The sequence below is a fragment of the Emys orbicularis genome, chromosome 3, assembly GCF_028017835.1.
Source record: "Emys orbicularis isolate rEmyOrb1 chromosome 3, rEmyOrb1.hap1, whole genome shotgun sequence".
Classification (NCBI taxonomy): Eukaryota; Metazoa; Chordata; order Testudines; family Emydidae; genus Emys; species Emys orbicularis.
This window is the reverse complement of record NC_088685.1, coordinates 214303747-214325310: the sequence shown is the minus strand read 5'-3', so window position 1 is coordinate 214325310 and position 21564 is coordinate 214303747. Positions and strand designations below refer to the sequence as shown.

General features: G+C 50.9%; 1 protein-coding gene across 1 annotated transcript in view; it reads left to right on the top strand.

Moving 5' to 3' along the window:
• Positions 1-21564, top strand: part of KLHDC3 (kelch domain containing 3) — a 37724-nt gene that overhangs the window by 10913 nt on the left and 5247 nt on the right. The window contains exons 3-9 of the mRNA XM_065400477.1: positions 3822-4069; positions 6963-7139; positions 9672-9787; positions 12340-12411; positions 12652-12865; positions 13211-13297; positions 15097-15205. Of these exons, the coding sequence (XP_065256549.1) occupies positions 3916-4069; positions 6963-7139; positions 9672-9787; positions 12340-12411; positions 12652-12865; positions 13211-13297; positions 15097-15205 (929 nt within the window). The 5' untranslated portion in view covers positions 3822-3915. The remainder of the gene's footprint in view (positions 1-3821; positions 4070-6962; positions 7140-9671; positions 9788-12339; positions 12412-12651; positions 12866-13210; positions 13298-15096; positions 15206-21564) is intronic.

Below are 21564 nucleotides of genomic sequence, written 5' to 3'. Positions count from 1 at the left end.
TCTTTCTGCCTTTGCTACTGTACAACGTGCCAGGCAGGCTGAGGAGAGTTCAGTAGCTTCACTTGCAGCCTAATATGGTCTCTGTAAGGGCATACTTTTCATACATCCATTGGCTGCAGCACATGTGCTGTGGCAGGCTTGTGTGTCTAGGTTATCTACCTCTCTTGCATTTACCTTACTTTTTAGAGGGGAAAAAAGGAGAAATGTGTGAGGCGAAGCCTCTTTGTGCACAAGTACAACTAAGGTCCATCTACTCTGCCCCCCTCCCACCCAAAACCCCTTGGCACCAAGTCTCAGAACCTGGGTTCGCTGGTTTGTGCATTTGCTGAAGGGCTGAAAATAGCAGTGTAGACGTTCAGGCTCAGTCTGGAGCCCAGGTTTTGAAGCCTGGGCTGCAGCCTGAGTGGGAATGTCTACGCTGCAATTTGTAGCCCCGTCGTGCAAGTCCCCCAGTGAGTTGACAAGAGCTCTGACTCTCGCTGCCAGTGTGTGTGTGTGTGTGTTGGGGAGCTTAACTTAACTGTGCTTTTTCACTGAATCCTGCCTGCTGGCAAACCCTGGTTTAACTGTAGCGTTACATGTTCTGTGGAACGTGCTCTGCTCACAGTTGCTTTTTGAAGATTTTGGGCTGTGTGAAATCATTCACTGTGCTCTCCCATGAAATTATCACTAAATTACTGAAACCAGAGACGGTTGAGTTTGAGGCTCTTCTTTCTACAGCTCCAGACAGCATGTCTCTGCATAAGTGTGAACCCAGACTCTATGCTTTTAATACTAAACACTGTGACTCTTCCTCATTGAAAGGAGGCTACCAACTGACTGAGAAGCTTGAAACGGCTGCTTTGGTGGTGGGTCAGTGGGGGGGGGGGGGAGCCGAAGAGTTCTTAAAGCAGAAAGTGTGCTCCCCATCCCCATGTACTCGGCTAACTCGGATGGCTCCATGGAGTCTGTCGAACCTGTCCAACCTCAGCCCAACTCGAATCAAGTTGCAAGGAGAAGGTTCTGAAGTACCTCCGGAGAGGAGGTTTGCATGTTTGCTGCTAACAAGTGGGTCCCTGCCTTGCATGTCAACCAGGCTATGATATCCAATGGGAGAATTCAGATTTCCATGCTTTTGGAACTTCTTTTCCCACCTTTCTTCTGCTCAGCTGAGAGAGATGCAAAAGCCTGCTCCCAGCAGCAGGGAGACATGAGGTGTCCTCCCTTCAGCCAGGCACAACGTGGTTATGGGTGCGTGTCCTGCAGCAACTGACCTGTTAAATCCTTGGCTTCTAATAAGGTCAATCCAATTGTGATGTGGCTGTCAGTCCCCTAGGAAGTAGGGTAAGCCACTCTCAGCTCTGTGACTGTTGAACGGCTAGACTTGAAATTACCAACTAGTCTAACGGTGACCCTAGCAGTCACCATGGCAGCTTCCTGAGGGATGTTCTGTAGCTTTTGTGGGGAGCTTACACAACAGGAGTTGGCTGGTGAGAAGAAAAACTGTTCATGTAGCTGAAGTTTGGAATTGTTCCAGAAGTGGGTTGGAGTGTTGCCTACAGCTTGGAGTGCTGCCTACAGCTTGGGTTCGGGTGGAGAACTAGTTCTCTGACTTCTGCTCTGCTTAGAGTGACCAGGCAGCAATTGTGAAAAATCAGGACAGGGGATGGGGGGTAATAGGAGCCTATATAAGAAAAAGACCCAAAAATCGGGACTGTCCCTATAAAATCGGGACATCTGGTCACCCTAGCTCTGCTGGGGAAATACTCTGGAGTGAATTCTGTTGGCTCATTAACTTCTGGAGGTCAAAGATATCAGTGATCATGTTGGGAAGATAAAAATGGCTTAAGTCTCTAACTACTATTGGTGTTGTTTAATGGTGGTGGTTATTGCTCCTCTTGCTTTTCTTGTGTAGCGTTCTTGTGCCTTTGTGTAATAGTTGACTGGTAGCTCCCACTGTGCTTAAGGTTATGAAGCAGTTTCCAATGCAACTTACTGCTCAAACTTTCTGAAAACATCTTGTGGCTGAAACTTTCTGTGCTTTCTCTTGCCAAACTTCAAAAGTCACCCTCAAGCAGAGTCCCTTCTGCTTCGCTTGTGTTAAGACAGACTGGGGTGGAAGTAGGGTTTCTAGTCACTATTGAACAGGGCTACAAAAGTGGCTGAAGTTGGAAACCTAGCCTGTTTCAGTCCTCAAACTGCCACACAACACCTGTGACTTAAAAAGGTTAAATAGCTTGCCCAGAGCCTCCGTTCCCTGGTCGTAAAACGGGGATAGTTCCACTTTCCTATTTCACGGGGTGTTGAGAATAAACAATGCAATACTCGCTTATGATGGTGGTAGGGGCCATATAAATGCCTAGGTTAAGAGCTGGTGCGTTTGCTCAATTTGAAGAGGAAAAAATAAAGTGAATGGAAAAATTGCCTGTGTGCGCGCTTCTTGGGGGTTTGCCAAACACTTCTGACGTGTGCTGTACAAATGCATAGCATGCTCTGACTTGCCATAGAAGGACCATGAGCTGCTGCTTTAACTTATTGTGGTTCTCTTAGCTGGTCAGAAAATGGAAGCAAATGCTATCTGTAATCCCCTCTTTCTCCCCTGCCTTCCTTTCCCCCCTATCATAGCCTTGGGCTCAGTGTGAGTGAAAATATGAGCTAATCAAGATACCATCAGAAATTCCAAATGTTCACAGGTTGGGCAAGTCCTGCCATGGGGCTTCTCTGCTCCTTGAGTGTCTCCTGCTGCACTGTGATCAGGAGATGGAAGGGACTGCCAGTCTGGCAAATACATAACTTAAAACACCTTGTGAGCCCAAGAGATTATGAACAATACACAATGCATCGTGTGGTGGAGCATTTTCTGCCTCTTGGTGACTAATTTGTACATACTGTGCTACTCACTTTGTGTGCTGCGGGTAAGGGGAAGAAGGTGCTGTAGTGACAGAGGCATGTAGTCTGTTCTGGGCAGGCTTCAAGATGCACTGACTAAGAGGAGGAAGTTGGGGAAATAAATTTTGCCACCAGCATGCACTGTTACTTCCTTGGGCAATGTAATCTTTAGTGGAACCATCCAGCACATATTGTGGATTGGGCCCGGTACTTGTGGGATACCTCATGTTGGTTGGTATCCTGGTTTTGGACTAGGGACCACAGAGGAAAGGTTCTGCATCCCCTGAGCCATTTAGATCCCTGGTGTCACTGAGGCTGACGTGATGAACTTTCCTGCTTTTGCCACATTCTGTAGTGTCTGAAATGGCCCCATCCTGCCCCAGGTTCCTTCCTTCAGAAGCAGCTGGCCTGCAGGCTCCCTTTAAGATTATCTCATAGTAGATACAGGGGACATAGTTGCAAATACCCCCATACCAAACAAGGGTGGGAAGACCCTTTGTATGCATGTTCTAAACCAGGCGTCGGCAACCTTTCAGAAGTGCTGTGCCGAGTCTTCATTTAGTCACTCTCATTTAAGGTTTGGCGTGCCAGTCATACATTTTAATGTTTTTAGAAGGTCTTTTTATATAAGTCTATAATATATAACTAAACTATTGTTGTATGTAAAGTAAATAAGGTTTCAAAATGTTTAAGAAGCTTCATTTAAAATTAAATTAAAATGCAGAGCCCCCCGGACCGGTGGCCAGGACCTGGGCAGTGTGAGTGCCACTGAAAATCAGCTCGCGTGCCGCTTTCGGCACACGTGCCATAGGTTGCCTACCCCTGTTCTAAACAGATATTTAAAATCTTCTCCGGTGGGAAAGCTGTTGGCCTGAGAGCAGTGTTTCCTTGGTAGCTGGCATACAGGGAGTGGGGATCTCGCTTCTGAGCATTGCATTCTCTCTCTGTTGCAGAATTAAGTGGCTTCAGCCCAGCATGGTGGCAACCGTATGGGCATGAGGCTGTAGCGCCCTCTAGCTTTGGAGGATAGATCATTCACAGAAGGGAATGTTACGGTGGACTGTGCACTTGGAAGGTGGGCCTCGGAGAGTGAACCACGCTGCTGTGGCTGTTGGCCATAAAGTGTATTCCTTTGGCGGGTATTGTTCTGGTGAAGACTATGAGACTCTGCGGCAGATTGATGTCCACGTATTTAATGCAGGTAAGAGCGCTACATCCTTGCGGCTGCCATGGGCTGGCAGAGGCTGGAATTCCCATGCCTCAGTTGTCAGGTTACATTGTCAAACTCTCATTTCTCTTGAAGGTGGCTACAGTATGTAGGCCAAATGTGAGACAAATGCACCACTGCTCCTTAACGTGGAGAGCACTGATCCTTGTGAACTGCAATCTTCTCCCCTATAAAACACATCTGTAGGTGCAGGGCTTCATCTCCACCTTCAGGGGTAGCACAGGGTGATGCCTTTGTGAGCCCAAAGTGGCCAAAGCTGCAGTTGCCCACAGGACAGAGTTGTGGATGTATCAGGAACTCAAGGTTGAGGCATGTCAGGGCATTAGGGGCAATTGTACCTCTTGATTCAAGGATCTCAAAGCACTTCACAACATAGGTTCCCAAAGTGATCGGATTAATGAGGAGCTGACTGTTACCATGGTGCTGGCTCTTTCTTTTGCAGAAAAACTGAACTGAAGGGAGGGGATGACAAAATGAAGAGCAAAGGCAGAGACAAACGAGCAGTTTGAAAACAAACATTAAACGCTACTAAACATATCTAAATACATCCCTGAAGTTACTCTTCCATGAGGCAGTTATAGTTGCCTGTGTGACTGTAAAGGGGAGAAGTGGCCTGGGCAGCAGCAAATGGGAGGGGAAGTGTCTGCTAGGCAGTCTTTGAGGTCTCTGAACAACTTATAGTGCCCCTGCTTTACCCATCTATAAATCCTCATAGCACATCTTGCAGTTAGGGAAACCAAGTAGGCAGTAATTTGCTGGAGGTCCTACAGTGACCTGCAGACTGAGGAATGTATTTCAGGCTCCCACTTTACTACTTTAACAGTATTGCCTGCTTCTCCCTTATTTCTGGTTACTGGCAACTTGCTCTTCTCTCTGAAGTCTTACTTGTCTTCTGTACCATTCAACAGCTCAGAGGAGTTACCTGCCTTCATCTTGGGACAAGCATGGGGTGTATTAGCCAGCTGATGGTTTATTAGAAGCAGGAAACTTCCAGTCGCTGACCTAAGTGGGTTAGTGGCGAGAAGACCTTTTAGGTGAGGATGGGCACCCATAGAGATGTCCTCAAGCCTGTAAACAGAGTCTAATCAAGAGCATAGGAATTTCCAGACCAGTGGTGCATTGAGTCAATATGATGTCTCAGACATCGGCCAGTACCGGATGGTGCAAGAAACAATCTAATGAATGCTGATGGAATAACATGTATGTAGGGAAGCTGCTGCTAAGGCCATCTGCTAGTAGTTCGCTTATGCCCTGAAGCAAGAGGTTCTTAACTCTTTCTATATAAAAACCCAAACCCTTTTATCCTGTCTAATGGAATATGGATGTTCTCATTATTCATATACACCTCTACCTCGATAGAACGCTGTCCTCAGGAGCCAACAAATCTTACCGCGCTGTATCGAATTTGCTTTGATTCACCGGAGTGCGCAGCCCCGCCCTCCGCCCCCCGGAGTACTGCTTTACCACGTTATATCCGAATTCGCGTTCTAGCGGGTCGCGTTATATCGAGGTAGCGATGTACATGTCTGTTTTTTAACTCCTGCTCAGCTCTTGACCTCAGTGATCCCTTGTGGCAATGAGTGCCACAGGCTAAGTGGGTGTTATGTAAAAATATTTCCTTGTATCAATTTTCTAAATCCATTGCTTTGTTGTCTTTCAATTTCACTGAATGTCCCCTTGTTTTCCTCTTATTATGAAAAGGTAGATAGCAGCGCCTGGTTTCCTTTTTCCTATGCCATTGGTTGTTTAGGATGTCGTCACATCTTGCTCATTATTAGCCTCCTTTCTAAACAATCCCAATCTTAGGAATCTCTCTTCATGTGGAAGTGTTTGTGCCTCTAATCACTCTCCTTATCAGTGTCTAACCTCCCCGCCCCTCCACTGAGAACAGAACTGAAAACACTATGCCAGGAGACGGTAGGGTGTGCCATTGATTTATACAGTGGCATTATAATCTCCGTGTTACTTTCTGTTTCTTTCCTTATGCATCCTAACATCTTGTCTGCTCTTCTGGTTGCTGCACATAGCATAGAGATTTTGAGCGGCCCACAACTTAGAACCAGTAATGTCCATGAGTAGTTCGTATTATTCCTTCCAATGACTATTACCTTGCATTTACCTTCAGTGAATTTTATGCTGCCCATTCACCTAGCTTTGTTGGGTCCATCTGAGGTTCATTACAAATGTCTCTAGCCTTGACTTATCTAAAGAATCCATATGTTGCCATGTCACTCCTCTCCCCCCTTCCTGCTCATGGTAATTCTATATCTAATCATTTCACCTCATTTACCTGTTACTGAGGCTAGGTTCACTGGTCTAATTCCCAGGAACACCCCTAAACTTAAGTACAGTAACTTCATTCTTAAGTTCCTTCAGAATCCTTGTCTATACCATCTGATCCGAGAGTATGCTGTTCTTCAACTGATCAGTCTCTCCAGACCTTACTCTCTGACATCTGTCTGACAGTGCCACCCGCCTAGTACCTGAATAGAATTGGCTGGAGTAGTCTCCTCTGACACTCTGCGTGTTGAAATCTGATGCAGAGAAATCACTCCGCATCTGCAACGTCCTCGGTTGCTCCCTGTACTCCCTGGTGGGCCAGCAGACCCACCAATATCTACAGAGGATTTCATGTTAGTGTGATCTATAGCTACTGCTGTTCAAATTCAATTAAAGCTTTTTTACTTGCTTACCGGAGTACGCCCACAATGAGCTGCAGAATAACTGCAAGTGGTTCTGTCCACATATATGCATTCACTCAATGCACGTGCTGCACTCTCCATGTGTTCACCTGCGTGGCAGCTTGACATCTGGTGTGAACTGGGCAAGCCAACAAGGTAACAAAATCTGGGGCTTCTGCTTTCAGTGTCTCTGCGCTGGACCAAGCTGCCGCCAGTGTGGACAAACAGCCGGGACCACGTGAGGGAGGTACCCTATATGAGGTATGGGCACTCAGCAGTGCTGATTGACGATACCATCTACATATGGGGAGGCCGTAACGACACTGAGGGAGCCTGCAATGTACTCTACGCCTTTGATGTCAGTAAGTGCCAGTTTTCGCCCTTCCCCACCTTGAGTGCTGTCGGAGACGCCTTCTCCCTCCCCCATGGTTTCATGGCAGTAGTGTTGTGCTCCCCCACTAGGTGTCCCCATGAAGTGATGGCTGCAGTTTGCTCTCTAGAGAAACACTGCAAAGGGCTGAGAAACTGCCTTTTATTGGGAGCATGTGGCTAGCTTAGCAGCATTGGATATATTCGCATGTTTGACTCTGTTGCTTTTGAACTAGAAATGACAGCTATTTATCTCTTTTCTAATGGGAAATTAGAATTAATTAGAGTCTTGAATGCTTTGAGTTCCCTTTTGTCTTAACTAAAATCGCAGTTCTCCCTTCTTGTGACAAACAACTCTGCATAACTATGGCTGGGAAAAGTTTGAGGGCAAGTGAGCTCTTGAAGAGTGTGGATGCTCCAGGAGAGGGAAGCTGTTCTGTGCAGCCCTTAGTGCCATGGGGGAGCAAAGACAAACGCAGGAAGAGGATACAGACACTGTAGTGAGTGGGAGTGGCAGTAAGCAGGCCTGGTCAGAGCGGGGTGGAGCCTGGAAGGTAAGGAGGAGGCGCTTCAGCACAGTGAGGAAGCAATGAAGGGGTCTGAGTGGACTTGATGGGTGTGGGGTGACTGTCGCAGCTGGTGGGGCAGATCAGAACTAGAGCATCAGGGAATAGGTGAAGAGAGATTTCAGGAGAATGGCAAAGGGGATGTGGAGGCAAGTGGGATTCACGGACTGAAGAGAAATGGGCTCTCGGGGGTGAAGTTAGAGGGATATTAGTTGCCTACCCCTTTTGAAGTCTGGAGGGACTGGCTTGCTGCATGGGCTCTTTCCTCAGGCTGCTGTTGGAGCTCTCTCTCTTCTGACAAGTCCAGCTGGAGAGGACAGCCCTAGCAAACCATCACAGACACAAAGGGCCTGAGGCAGCTGGCCCTACGCAGCTGCCTGCTAAAGCAATTTAGCAGTAGTGTTAAGTGAAAACCAATGGAAAGGCCCCAGGCTTCTGCCCTAGTCCAAAACCCTGCCCAGCCTTCCATGCACATGTGCCAGTTCCTCTCCAAGCCTGGAAAGCAGGCGCTGCTAATCCTGCTTCATGCGAAGGAAGTGGTGGAAGCCCCATTGAGTGAGTCACTTCATATTGGACAAAGCCCTGGGGACTGCTGCAGGGTACAGGCCTGCTCTGACGAGTGGGGTGCAGGTGTGGACTAGATCAGGTGTCCTAGGTGTCTCTCTCTGATTTCTGATATTGCTCTTGGCTGGGCTTTTTATGATAGCGCATGACTGGCTTTGGAAGTGGCCCCAAGCATGGCAGGAATTCTGGTGGGAGCAGCGCTTGCTTTCCCTTTCTCCCTGGTGCTTACACTGACCTTCCAGCAGGCCCCTTCATTCAGCTCCAGATGGAGTCTGGGTAGATAACTGGCTGGAGGCCAAGTTCAGAGAAGTTCTTGTCTCTTGGAGAATGTTGAGCAGATCCCAATTTTGCCACTTCCTGAAATAAGCACTGCTGCTGGCTGCTAGCAGCACTGAGGGGATCTCCTGCTGCTCCAGGGCTTATCTGTGCTTGTCACTGGGGTCCCGGGACAGGTGCCCGCATGAGCTTGGCAGTGACTCTCACTGGCTCTATTTCACATTGTCCTGCATGGAGACTGCTTTTAACTGGGCATGGAAACACCCCTGAATGGAGTCCGTCCCCAAAGCTTGCAGACCAAGGAGCGCTTCACAGAGAGAGAGAGAGCTGAATATAATGACTGAGGCAGGTGGACTTGTGGGAAAGGAGAACAGAGGGGCAGGCAAGATGGAAACTCTGGAGGGATGGGAAAAGGTGCGGGTGAGGAAGGGTGAACAGGAGTGGGACAAGTACTGTAATGATAGAAAGAGCAGATAATTCAGAGAGAAGGGCTCCCTTGCTCTTGGGAAGTAAATCCACTGATGCAAGCAAGTGGGAAATGCCTTTGACCCTCTGAATAGGCTCTAGAGTGCTGCATACTTCAGCCATCGAAGGCAGCCAGCATCTCAAATGCTGCCCCCACGCTTACTGTCACTACAAAGTTCTGTGCAGGCTGGTGATTGAAAATATGCAACTGCACAATTGAGGAGCAGCTCAAATGAACTTTACGTGGATAGAAAATTAAAGCCCCCTAAGGAGTACTGTGCTGATTGGGGGTACTCAGGTTTGTTAAAAACACATTCGGAATGGCTGCAGAATTCAGCATCACTGTCACAGGAATCAGTAGGCCTTGCCACAGAATTTAGGTCCCACAAGGCCCCTGTTTGTGGGGGCCCTGGCAGGTGGCCTGGCCTTGGAGAGCTTCCCACCAGCACTCAAGGCAGATGGCCCATGTGCAATATCAACTTTTCCAGTCTTTGGCATGGACGTAGGGGGAAGGGGATGGCTTCCTCCTTTGGGAGGTGGTGGCCTTTATTTCCTTGGAAGAATGTCTTCTCAAGAACTATTCCCATTCAGTCTCCCATCCCCGAGCCTGCTGTTTGGTGTCTGCTCTTAACATCCATTGTCTCTGTATTTTAGACACTCACAAGTGGTTCACGCCCAAGGTCTCTGGAATGGTCCCAGGAGCAAGAGATGGGCACTCGGCTTGTGTCCTCGGAAAGACCATGTATATCTTCGGAGGCTATGAGCAGCTGGTAGGTGGTGTCTGTCTGTCTGTCGAAGTCTGACAACACCTGAGGAACCCTACTCTCTAACAGCTTGTCCTGGTAACCAGAATACTACTATCAGCACAAGAGAGGAACACCCGTATCTAAGACTGCTGAACCCATAGGCGCAGGAAGTAGGGGTGTGCTGCAGCACCCCCAAGTTTTATGCGGGGCTGCTGGCCCTGTGCCCCATTCCCCAGCCGCTGGCTCCGTGCGTAAACCCTGGGGGTGCTTCCCGTGCCTATGCCCTAGTCCCGGCCCTCCACCCGCACTCCTCTCCCCAACCCCTCACCTCACCTCACTGGGGCTCGGGTCCCAGCCGCTGGCCCCATGTCTGGGGCACGGTGCCTGGCCTCGCTCCTGGGGCCTGCCCCACTCATGGCCCTGCACCGGGGGCTCTGCTCCTGGGGCCCCGGCCGCCGGCCCTGCTCCCTAGCTGCTGGCCCAATGCCTGGCCCCCCACTCGGCAGTAGCCCCGCTCCCAGGGCTCCACTCCCGGGGCCTGGCCTCATGGCCGGGACTCTGCTCTTGGCCCCGCACATGGGGTCCCGGCTACTGGCCCCTGCCCAGGGCTCCGCTCCTGGCCTCATGCCTGCCCCCACCTGTGGCCTCGGCCCCCTTACCCCTGTCCAGGTCTCCCCCTCCCAGAGACACAGCCCTGCTCCCAGCCTCAGTGCGGGGGGGGAGGGAGAACAGGGGTAAGGGGGCTGGCTTTCAGCACCCCTGTGCTGAACACTTTCCAGCATAATCCCCTGGTTTTAGTTCCTGATAAGTATGCCAAATTTTAGAAGTTACAGCTGAAATGTTTTAGGCTTGGTCTGTGCGTCATATGGAATATTTCAGGGAAAAAATAAACAAAAACAAATAGCCTGTTCCTGAGAACAAATCTAGCACCTCAAAGGTTTGGAGCCAAGTCTCTAAATTCACATCTGCTCTAGGGTCAAAGGGAAAGATACTTTTGCTGACCCTGTGAAAATCCACCTAGATTTGGCCAAGATACGAGCCATGGAAAATTGCCATTTGTATTTGTGCAGTAGAACTTATTCTGTGCTGCTTAACTCTCTGACCGTTCCGTCTGCCCCAGACGTGCCCCAAGCCTTGCTGAGTTCCCCAGGAGAATACTGAAGTACTGTTAACCTAAGGGCAGTTGTGCTGGTCTAGGAGCCAGGAGACCTGCTCAATTGTATTCAAGTCTTGTTTTGGCTAACAGTAGTTCTGTCCTTGTTTAGCAAGTTCTCATACTTCTACCCTTGGAGGCAGGTAAGTGTGATTCTCCCCCTGGCCCCTCCCCCATTTTACAGATGCGATTGCACGAGCTCACTTCTGGCAGAATTGGAAATAGCAACCAGGTATTTCATGATAGACACAAGTCTTGGTTACTTCGACACGCTGCTGCTCAGAATGAGTATGCCAACTCTGTATGCTCGGCTATGTGTAATGCTAGCAAATGTGTTTTCTTCCCCCACTGTAAAGGCTGGCCAGCTAGATAACAGCTTACTACTGCTACTTGCTAGCAGAGTTAGTCCAGCCATTTGAGCTAGAGGATTATGCAGTGGATCTGATGATCCTGGATTCAAACTGGCTAATGACCTATGTGTAGGGGTCACTTCAGTTGCACATGGAACTTGTGGGTCTCTGTTTATAAAAATCCTAGGAAATTACATACAAAGCCCATTAGTGTCATGAAGTCAAGCACTTACATTCATGCTGGCAATTCCTAATGTTGCCTGGGCCACTTTGGTTCTGCCCCTTTGTGCATGTGCATTATGATGCAGTCTTTAGCTACGTGATCACTTACTGTCTCTTGTCTGCAGGACCTTTTCCTGACCATTGCACGGGATGAACAGTGAATGAGGCTATTGTCTTAAAACCCTTGCCTCACTTGTAGCAAAAGTTAGAACGTGTGATACCGAACGAGCTATGGCGTTGCAGGAAGAGCTAGGGTAGCCTTGTAGTTAAGGAACTGGTCTGGGACCCAGGAGAAACAGGCTTTGCCACACACTTCCCATGTGGCAATGGACATACCGCTCACACTAGGATTTTCACAGGCAGCGGGGACCTGACTTTCAGAAGTGCTGAGCACTCAGAACTGCCATTTGAACTGTGTGGGAGCTGTGGGTGCTCAGCAGCTCTGAAAAATCTAGCACTAGGCATTTCGAGCTGGGCACCCAAAAGTAGTGAATAGTTGTGCAACTATTGACTGGAGACGCTGGTTTGCAAAGCACTCTGCTATTACAGTGAGCACCAGAGAAAAGCCCAGGAGGCAATTAATAGTTATTCCAAATCCAGTGTGGGCTGTGGATGATGTCCAGTAAACAAGGCCTGGGTCCACCTGCTGAATGCCAGGGATAAGAAATCCTAGGCAGCTGCCTCATTCCCAGAGGCTGTCCATCCTGTGCATCGAATGAGTTTTACATCAGACGCGAGTCAGTGGACTTCCAGTTTCCAGAGGATATTTCGGGTCTCTAGGCCATGCTAGTGTCCTGAAGGCCACGAGGTCCTGGTCTGCCTAACAGTTGGGTAATTGGGCTCTCTTCCAGGCTGACTGCTTCTCAAATGACATCCACAAGTTGGATACCAGCAGCATGATGTGGACTCTAATCCCAGCGAAGGTCAGTGTCTGTTTATCCCTTTGGCCCATGTAGAACCCTTCACCTCCGTTACCCTTCAGGGATGTTGCATATACCTGCTGTGTAGCTTCTGTCTCACTTGGTTGGAACCTGCAGGAGCGTAAGTTCTCTGTGGGCTGGCTGCTCATCTCTGAACTCGGCCACCCAGACCCAGTTATATCCTCTCCCGGGGTAATCTGCATTTTCACTGGCTTTACTTACTAGCAGCTTGTGTTGTTCCAGGGCACACCAGCTCGCTGGAGAGACTTCCACTCAGCCACTATCATTGGGACAAAGATGTACGTATTTGGTGGCAGAGCAGATCGCTTTGGGCCCTTTCACTCCAACAACGAGATCTACTGTAACCGAATTAAAGTGTTTGACACTGAAACAAACTCTTGGCTGGACTCCCCTCCTACTCCATTGCTCCCTGAAGGCAGGAGGAGCCACTCGGCATGTGAGTTGTCTCACTCCGGGGAACAAGGGGAGTGGGAGGGCTTAGTGAGGACAAATGGGAAGGAGGAGAGGTGTGCGCAGCCTTCCTGGCCTGCTCGGAGAGTGAAAGGTGTGTCTAGTTCTCTGGGTAGAAGGGGGGATGGCAGGGGATGCACAATGACCCGTGTCCTGCAGGAAAGCAGATGCATGATGTAATCCCAACTGTGCATGCTGCCTCAAATGTGAAGAGGGCATGTTGGAAGAGAAGTAACTAGGACCTCTTTCCTTTGTATTTGTGGCTGTTGGGAGGCTGGTACAAGCTTGGTTCTGTCCTGCGTGTGCTGATGTTTCTCCTTGCTCCCTGCAGTTGGCTACAATGGGGAGTTATATATATTTGGTGGCTACAACGCACGTTTGAACAGACACTTCCATGATCTCTGGAAATTTGATCCAGGTATTTAGACTCAAACTTTTCTCACTTTATTTGTAATGTGGTAGTGCCCAAGGTCGTCGGTTGTGATCAGGGCCCCCTTATGCTGGATGTAATACGCCCATCCTGGACACTGTCCAGGCCCCAAAGAGCTTGTGAATACCCACACCCAAATACATAGATACACACCATCAACGATCTGGCAGTGAAATGCTGTGCTTTGACATTACTGGTGTAGATCAGCTTGTGACTTTTCCATAGTGCTGGCTTCAAATCTCTTTGCCAGAAACAAATGAGAGCCAACTAATGCAGACATGCACTTTTAGCCAGAAAAGAGGAGTCCGATTCACCCTCAGTGCAGCGTATTGCCACAATGTCCAGAAACGAGATTATCTAAAGCAGGAAACTTCAGCAAGGAGGCGAAGGAAAAATGGTGGGTAGGCTAGGGTTCCCCTGGAGAGTGTGGAACATGGGGGAGATCCTGGCTTCAGCAGGGGGAAGCCATTCACTTTGAACTCTAGCCTGACCCCTCCCAACACCCCAGCCCCCTGCTGCTTTGATACCAAAAGACTTAATTCTGCAGACCAAGAGGAAGGGCTCGTTTTTGCAAACCACTCTTCTAGTGGTCTGAGCACACAGCTGGGAGCCAGGAAGTAGAGTTCAGCCCATGACAATGGGCAAATCTCCACAGTGTCTCTCAGGTCCCCCGTCTGTAGAAAGGATGATGCTGTCCTACCTCCTGGGGTGTTGTGAGGCTGGATTAATATTTGCTAAGTGCTTGTAGCGCTTGAAGGCCTATAGAAGTACAAAGCGCTTGTCTGGGGAATAGTAATCTGCTTTCTTCAGAGACAGATCTGTGGGCTAATGGGTGTGCTGCTGAACAGGGTTAATACCTGCAATTTCCTGAATGGGTTTGACATTTTCAGGAGCCCCCCAGCAAAACATCCATTCAAAGCTGTTTGTCCTTGCTATCCTCCGTTAAATGGGGACTCTGCAGCCTTCAGTCTCCCGTTCAGCAGTCCTTTGTCACAGCTGCCCTCTCTTCAAATGGGCATACGCGTCACTCTTTGGGAACAGCTCTGCACTTAGTGCAGCTGTCAGCAGGTGGCACTGCATCCATGTGCACCCTTCAAGAGAAGACACTGAAGAGTTGTGTTTCAGGAGAATGACTGATGGGGAAGGGATGCTGGCTGGTCTCTTGCTCATGGTCATGTTCCCACTCCCATTTCTGTTCTCTGGCAAATCTGAACCAAGCTCATCCCTGCAGTTCTGAACCTAAACAGCTTGGGCCTGTGTAGAGAGACTGGCTTTGTTTCTGCTGGATATAGCATTCTGTTGCTTCACATGGGAGGGGGAAGGGGCTGAAAGTTGTTTTCCTGCCTGAATCACGAGAGATGAGTTTGGCAGGCTGGGTGGATGGGCTCAGATCTCCCTCGGGTCAATTACTGGTGGAGAGCATGTACGTGACCCTGATGGGGTAACCTCAAGAGACTCCACAATGCCTGTCACGCTGCGCTGACTCCCAAAAATTGTATTTGAGCTCAATGAGAACCTTCCCTCTGCACTTGGAATAAAGGCCTTCTGAATGCTGTGTCCCCAGAGGAATGCTCCTCTCTCCGTGGTGGGAGGGGGCATGGGGAGGCTGCTCTTTACATCTCGTAGAGTTCTGGGACCAGCCTGGCAGGTCCCTGTGTTTGATGCACTGTATTGTTTAACACTTGGTAGTCTGCCTAAGACTTGGGCTTGTAAATATCTGTAACTCGGGCTATTCGGGGTTTGCCTGGTCTCCTGTTCCAATGACAGACTTGTGGGTTTTTCCTCAGTATCCTTTTCCTGGAAGAAGATCGACCCCAAGGGGAAAGGGCCATGCCCTCGCCGCAGGCAGTGCTGCTGTAGAGTGGGGGACAAGATCATCCTCTTTGGGGGCACCAGGTGAGTACTGGGCCAGAGTTGTTTCCCCTGGATTCCCTTCACTCCCAGGCTGCAGTCAGCTCCTCTTTCTTCACATAAAAGGGATTAAATGAAGCCATCCTCCTTCCTAGCCCCATAGGGATTGCACATCTCAGCCAGATAACTCAGGACTTTTGAACACAGGCAAAAGGTTGGTTGTGTTCAGTCACTGTTGGTGTTTCGGTTCTGATGCCCTGAGCAGGCTGATGAGAGGTGGTTTATCAGACCAGGGTGGAGAAATACATCTGGATTCATAGGGCGTTGTCTGGGAGGAGACTGAATGAGGAGAATGTGAGTAGGGGTGGCATAGGTGGCCCTCCAAACCTCTCCTGTATCCCTGGACAACTGAGCGTCCCCTTCATTTCCACACCCTGCCTGCCTGTGACTGCTCCCCCATCTCAAGCAGGGGTTGTTAATGTGTGTGTTGTGGGGTTCTGGGCCTGGGCAGAGAAGATCTCTGCCCTGACACACATCTCTGGCTCATCACACCAAGATTCTGTTTGAACTTTGAGCCATAGATGGCTTATCAGAATGGAGATCTTCTCTACCTGCTAGGACCTGCCCTGTCTCCCCCTCATACGTTCCCTCCCTGCTCACCCCTCCTCCACATTATCACACTGCCCTATGACATAAACAAGGGCTCTTCTACCAACAAACTCTATTAAAGCAGTTTGATTGCGTACGTGCCAACCTGCCCAGTTAAACCCTTAAAAGCCAGGAACTGGCCAGTTAAGTGAACCACCTTTTTAACTTCTTATCCCGCACATGACTCTCGCTGACCAAGCACCTCTGCAAGGAGCTCCTTTGTATCTGCCAATGTTTAAAACCCACCCGATTCCTCTAACTCATACTAAGGCACCAGCACCATGCTATCCCCCACGGAACCCCTCAGCTAGCACTGTGCTATCCCCCATGGTATTTGGGTGCCCCCAAGGTAGGTCTGTCTGGCCAAAGCACTAAGAGGCTTTGTAGCCTTTAGTGGAAAGATGACTCTGAATCCTCATCGGTATGTGCCAAGCCCTGACTCCTCCCTCCCCATTAGTATCGGATCAGTTCACGTGAGACTTTCTGCCTCTGGTACCATGCAGATGATATCCCAGTACTGCATTCTTGCTGGGTCTGGCCTTGGCAACATGCACTTGGAACCAAGAAAAGCAGATCCCTTCCCATTCTGCTGCAGCTGCAAAGTTGAAATTGCCCCCAGGGTTTCCTCTCTGTGGGTACAGGGCACCTTGGCGCCCTGTGATCATTGTCTTTCTGTGTTAATGGCCTCTCAGACTTTAGGGCCAGAAGGTACCACCAGGATCATCTAGTCTGACCTCTCTGAGGAGTGGGGACAAGTTCTAGGTCATCTCCTTCTCCAAAGAGGGAAGAAAAAATTCCAAGCGTCTTTGTACATCACCCAGAAGTAAAAGGACACACTGTCTCCCTTCACTTCCTCTCAAAGCATGGTCTAGTGGTCAGCAGAATACTGGGAGTCACAACTTCTGGGTCCTACTCTCAGGCCTGTCACTGACTCACTCTTACCTCACCATGCCTCAGTTTCTTCAGTAAAATAGGAGTAATGAACTAACCTTCTGGGAAGGGGGGTGGTGTGCAGCACAGCTGTGCAGCACAGGAGAGCCCTGAGTGAAAGGGGTTATGGGGGGAAAGGTGATGTTGTAAACTGTTGCTGTGGATCCCAGTCTGTCCATCTGTAGTAAACCTCCAAGACCGAAGTATCCCTTGCTGGACACATCCCTTCTGCCCCTGCTGCTGAAGGTGGCTGCCCGTCTAGTAGCAGGGAATGAATATGGAACTCCTGCTCACTAGAGCTGCTTGTGAACCCCTCCATGTGATCACAATGGCTGTATGGCAGGGCAGTGAACTACAGCTGGGTGACAATTCCTGTGCAACCCTTGCAAAAGTGCATCTGGCTGAAGTTTTCATTTGCTAATGGGGGCCCTGGAGTTAGGGATTTAGTTGTCAAACATTGGCAGTGACCCCATCAGGATGCAGGGCAACTGGATGTGGCCAAGAGACTTAGCAGCTGCTAAAAGCAAGGAAATGCCCCAGCACCTCCTCAGACCCTCTGCTCTCTGAACTCTCAGCAGTGACAGATTATGGCTGTGTAGCCTGTTTGCAAATCTGCTCCAGGTGTCAACCACATGTTAGTTCAGATGCTCTCATCAGCCTGAAGTGGATCAAACACATCTGGGCAGGGGCTCTCCCAGGGCCCTTGGCATGGCTTGCTGAGAGCCCTCGGGCACTGATGAGTGCAGAGACCAGGCAAGGACTTCAGTGTCAGTCTGTACAGGCTTTGGTGTGGGGCTGGAGGATGGGTCACTTCTGCCTTAGCCTCAGGTGAAAGTTCCTGAAGGATTCCAGCTGAACTCTCCAAACTGCCACAGTTGGAGTGTGGGAAACAGTGACGCTGGGGGTGCTTTTCAAAGCAATGGTCCAGGATTAGCGAGTCCATTGAGAGCTGAATGAGCAGGTTGGGTGGGGGTAGAAAGGCTGCTTCGTGCCTCCTGTAGGCAGCGAGGCTCTTCTCTGAAAGCGCTTTGCTTCAGCAGAAGGGCCAGCCTAACAGAGCCTTCATTCCTGCACGCTTGTCTCCATTATCACAGTTTATGCTGAGCAGATAGGAAGCTGCTGCCTTAAAACACATTGAGAATCAACCATTTCACATTCTCCGAGTATGGGCTTGAATAGTATGCAAACAACACTGGTTCTTCAAACCGAACTTTGGTAGCTAGTAGGAGCTGCTGCAGATCAGGATTGCTGGGCCTCTCCCAGAGCTGGGGAGAGGGGCTAGCTAGCCGGGGAGGGGCTGGTTCACTTCCTGCAGGCAGTTATCAGGTGTGTTCTGGAGCTGGCTGGCTGGCTTGATAAGAAGTTTTCCAGGAAGTCCTTGTAAATGGAGAGCTCCCTATAGTCTGGATTGTCTGCTGGAGGCTGCAGGTCACCAGGAAGTGGGGAGAAAGGGCAGAGATAAAATTTCAGCACAGAGGAAGGGATTAAAGAGGAGAACTGAAACAATAACAGCAGGCAGCCCCTGGCCAGCTACGTGGCAAAAGCGGCTGGCTCCTGGTGAAGGGAAAGTGAGGCCCCTCTCTATTCTGCCTGTCCCATCCAAAGGAACTGTTGTCTCCCTGCTGTGATGGCTGCCTCATTGTCTACGTGCTAAATGACTCTTGGAGGAGTCCTTTAGAAGCTGGGCCAGGCAGTCGGCGTATCTGGTGCAATGTGGTCCAAATGCATTCCTACACTCCACCCAAAGACCCTCCGTCTGTGCCCTTTCCAGCCCAGCCTGCCCCAGACACTACATGGAAATGCAGTGTCCCCCCAGATCTCAGCCACGTCCCTCCCACACTGCAGCCGTCAGAGTCCTAGCCACAGCCTGCCTTGAGGCTTGTGGGGCTCGGGATCCGAGGGCAGAGAGGATGGACCAGGCTGTGAGTTTCTTCTCTGCATCTCCCAGCCCTGCCACTGGCAGATGCAGGGCTGGTGCAAGGATATTTTGCGCCCTAGGCGAAACTTCCATTCTTTCCTCCTCCCCCCCCGCAGCACATCGGTTCATTGATGGGCATATCCCAACAAGCCTTGATAGACCCCAGGGGCCAGCCATTCCCAGGGGCCAGCCATGCCCAGTGGCTGCTCCCCAGACCAGGTTCCCTGCCCCCTGAACTCCCCTGGAGGGTGCACAGCCCCCGCAAGCCCTCCTCACCCCACCCCGGCGGCCCCCGCTCAGAGTCCACTCGCTGGCTTTGCCGGGCTTGGGCCGCTGTAGCAGCTCGGCAGGGAGGAGCCGCCTTCCAGAGGCACTGGAGAGCCAGAGCCTCCCGCTTGCGGCGGCAGCGAGCCTCAGCCATGGAGGAGCCGGCGTGGCGCAGGGGGGGCAGCAACCCTGCAAAAGCGGCAGCGCCGATAGCGGGGAGCAGCTGCCCCCCCCGCCCCTCCTGCCCAGGCTACGGCCCAGCGCGCGCCCCCCCCCCCCGGGGGGCTCCTGCAGGCTGCAGCAGATGCATGCGGGCGGCGGCCCCCATGTGCCCCCCAGCTCCCCCCTCGCCGCGCTCGGTTCTGCGGCTCCCGGGAGTGTGAGCTGCCGCTGGGGCGCAGGGCCCTGAGCCTGCTCTGGGAGGGGCAGCGGCGGCTCACATGCCCGGGAGCTGCACAGCCCGAGTGCGGCGAGGGGGGAGCTGGGGGCTGCCGCCCTCATGCATCTGCTGCAGCCTGCAGGAGCCCCCCAGGGGGGGTGCCGGGCCACAGGAGGGGCGGGGGGCGCTGCTGCTCCCCGCTAGCAGCGCTGCCGCTTTTGCAGGGTTGCTGCCCCCCTGCGCCGCACTGGCTCCTCTATGGCTGGGGCTCGCCGCCGACGCTCTGGCTCTCCAGTGCCTCCGGAAGGCAGCTCCTCCCTGCCGAGCCAGGGCACCGCTTTTTGGCACCCCCACCCCCAGCTGACCGCCTAGTTCGCCTAGTGGTTGCACCGGCCCTGGGCAGATGTGAGGTGCCTAAGTCTGAACCAGCCTGAGAGTTTCTACCTACCCCAGTGCTGCTACACACAATCCCATGGCATTCCTGCCTGCAGCCAGCTCTGCACACTGCAGCCACAGCGCTAATATTTGTAACCAGGGACTTTCCAAGTAAAACATGTTGGTGTAGTATTGTGGCTACCCCATGAACAGTGCAGAGCTCAGGCAGAGTGCCCTGTTAGCTCTGCCTCTGGGTCACAGGGATTACAGTATGGCCAGATCAGACCCCCTCCAATATAATGTTACAGAGCCCAAGGACCTTGGAGGTGAGTGGGAGGGATGGTCTTCCGTAAATGTTCCATTACAGGGTGCTTGTGTACTTAAGGGGAGCAGGAAAACTCTGCCGGACCCTTTAAAGGGGAAGCATCCTTGTCTTAGGCTGTGTGTCTCCTGACTCTTGTGTGTTTAAGAGTGAGGTCTCTTTCGCATGGAATATACAATGTGTAACTTGAAAAGGAATCTGGTAAGGAACCCAGGGTTTCCAAATGAGCTCGGCTGCCCCTGTTTTTCCATCCAGGAGCCCCCTCTCAACCAGCTGCTGCTGCTGCCTCCGAGCCCTCCCTTTCTCCAGCCTCCACTCTCTGCCCAATCTGTCCAAGAGTGTTGGAAGCAGCTCAGAGTGCTGGCCACATGGGAGATGGGGCCTGAAGCAGGAAGCTTTGCTGGTGTCTGGCTGATAGTGGATGAGGATGTGTCCTGAGACTCCCTTTCCTGGGAGCTGTTCACACTGACATTTAATCCCTTAGCTGCTCTCCTGGCCTTGAACTCGGCTTCCCTTAACCCCCTCAGTGTGTGGTGATAATTCAGCAGACATGGGGGCTGCTGGCTGTCCCTCTGAAAGATAAGGGATGCATTAGGGTTTCCTGTGACGGGGATGTGAGATAAGATTAGATTATCCTGGCTATGAAACCGCCACACCGTGGTGGGATTAAAGGGCACTTTCCTGAGCTCAGACAGATGGGACCCATCAGCAACAGGTACTGTCTCTGCCAACATGGCCGCTGCACTGCTCACTCATGGCAGCAGGATGGTAAGGCAGCCCCTACGCTTGGTGCTGGGGTGGTTGGCTGCCTCCACATTCTGTGTCCCCTCTGCCTTGGGGCCCTTACCAGCTGATCCTCATGCACAAAGACTTGAGACGGGCAGAACCTGAGTGAGAAGTCACCACTGATGCTCGTCTGCCAGCTGAAATCTGAAAGTATCCATCTGTGTCACTTTAAACTTACCCCATCCCATGCTAGAGTGGAACTTGTGAACTCAGACTCTTACGTACCATTTTTAATATCTGATGATAGCTTTCCACCATGGAGATTGTGCTGTACTTATTCAGAGGACAGATTGGCAGGGACAGTGTGTCCTGCATTAATGTGCCTCTTGCCAGTCGGGAGAAGGGATTAAGTCACTCTGGCTCACGTAGGTCTTGGCTTCTCTACTGGGAATGCATCAGAGGGTGCCAGTCTGCTAGGAGCTAGCCTGAAATTGGAACTCCTTTCACAGGTCACAGAACAGCCATCAGATGGTAACAACTTCAGGTTCCCATTAGCTGGGACTGGCTTGAAAGGAGTGGTGCAGAGATCACTTGGTACCATTCCTTTAACCAGTCAAGCCTCTGAACTTGTTGAGCTGTGTCCGTTTTAGAATGGAGATGAAGTAGTTCTGACTGACGCTTACAATGACCCCCTGGTTAAGGCCGTATGAGCATTTCCAGCCTAATTACCTTTTGTCAGTTGCTTATAACTTTGTCCGGCTTCCCCCTTTTGGGATATGAATGGAGTGGCTGAAATGCATCTTGAAATAGCTTGTAACCAGGAAGAGAAGCTGTTTGAG